The sequence below is a fragment of the Salvelinus sp. IW2-2015 genome, unplaced genomic scaffold, assembly GCF_002910315.2.
Source record: "Salvelinus sp. IW2-2015 unplaced genomic scaffold, ASM291031v2 Un_scaffold13299, whole genome shotgun sequence".
NCBI classification, from domain to species: Eukaryota; Metazoa; Chordata; class Actinopteri; order Salmoniformes; family Salmonidae; genus Salvelinus; species Salvelinus sp. IW2-2015.
The window spans coordinates 1-1,624 of NW_019954555.1; the positions used below are offsets into that span (position 1 = coordinate 1).

Consider the following 1,624-nt stretch of genomic DNA (forward strand, 5'->3'; position numbering starts at 1 on the left):
TGGGGCCTGGGCTGGGGGTGGCGAGGCTGGGGGGGAGGGGGCAGCCGGCTGGGCAAGTTCCACTGGGGGACTGGGAGCAGGATCTATGGACACAGAGCACCATTGCATTTCAGTGATCTGGCTTTATGTAGCTATATAGCAGAAATAACACTGAAGGTTAAGTACACATGAAAAACATGTAGGAAGTGTATTATAACTAACCTACATTCATATATTGTTAATATTCAAAGCATATTGGAGAAAACAAGGCCTTAATAGATGCAGGTATAGTGTGTYGTCCTCTACCTGGTTGGGGTATGACTGTCTGTTTAAAGAGCTCTTCCCGGAGGTTAGGCAGGAAGCAGTTGATGCGTTCCCAGGTGATCTCCCACAGGTCAGAGTATCCCGTACGGGAGTCAACGCTGTGGAAGATTCCTGCTGTGTCCATCACCAGCAGCATGTTCTTCAGAGACTCTGGAATGGCTTCCAGCTGGGGTCGGGGGGGGATAAAAAGAAAACCCAGCCCATCAGCCGTGCAATCACACACAGAAGGAAAAAACACTGAATGGAGCTGAATAGGAATGAACATGAACTGTTATTTTTCTTGTGTGCCCTCCTTTGCGTTTGACCACTCGTTGTTGTAAAGTGATGGACTTTTTAGACTAGCTATAGGTAACTGCCAAAATAAAGGAAACACCAACATAAAATGTCTTAATTAGGACGTTGGGCCACCACGAGCCAGAACAGCTTCAATGAGCCTTGGCATAGATTCTACAAGTGTAGAATCTCCCGTAAGGCATGGAATGTTAACTGCTTAATTAACTCAGAAACCACACCTGTGCTTTCAATATACTGTGTATCCCTCATTTACTCAAGTGTTTCCATTATTTTGGCAGTTACTCGTAGAAACACCGGAGCTAATAGGAGTTGAAGTCGACATGTGATACTGTGCAATATTAGGCATCTTCACCAGTAGGTCACTGGAACCAGCGTGCATGTACTTGTCCATGAAGTCCAGGATGGTGAGCCACAGGGCAGCGAAGGTGGGCAGAGACAACAGGGGAGAGAGGTGCTGCAGGAACACCTGGTGTAGAACAAAGCAATAGAAAACAGTGAGATATTCAGATATGACATGGGTAGGACAGGCACTACCTGACACAGCATATTATACTATCGCTCTTCAGATGGATAAGCAATGCTAGACAGCGGATTTAGCAACTTTGTCAATTTCTCAACCCCCAAAAAACACCAAAGTCAACCCTACGGTCTGAACACATATAACAGATTTCACACTTTGAAATGGCTGCCTGTTGTGTGTTGACTGAACTCTGACCTTTGACAGCAGGGTGCAGGCCCTCATCCTGGTCTCCTCCATGCCTCCCACATCTGCAGGGCTAATATTGTCCAGCAGCTTGGTCAGCAGAGGGAACAGGACCTGGCAACACAGTACACAGTAATTAGAACACAGTTAACACTGATTTTWAAAAATCCCTCTTATTTTCGAACTTGAGATTGTTTTGCATAATACTGCATTGTATTCAATGGGATATTTGCCATAAAATTCTAAATAAATGCCCCATGGCAAGCTAGGATTTGGACCCAAGTGCCTACTCTTTTAATGAATCATATATTTTACTATATATTT

General features: G+C 44.8%; 1 protein-coding gene across 1 annotated transcript; it reads right to left on the reverse strand.

Moving 5' to 3' along the window:
* Window positions 1-6: 6 nt before the first annotated feature.
* On the reverse strand, window positions 7-1,414 carry LOC112080226 (Golgi-specific brefeldin A-resistance guanine nucleotide exchange factor 1-like; the record flags this gene model as incomplete). Its single annotated transcript, XM_024145973.1, has 4 exons — window positions 7-83; window positions 286-469; window positions 950-1,063; window positions 1,313-1,414. Coding segments are annotated over 4 exons (477 nt in total), but the record flags the coding sequence as incomplete, so codon positions are not given.
* Window positions 1,415-1,624: the final 210 nt, after the last annotated feature.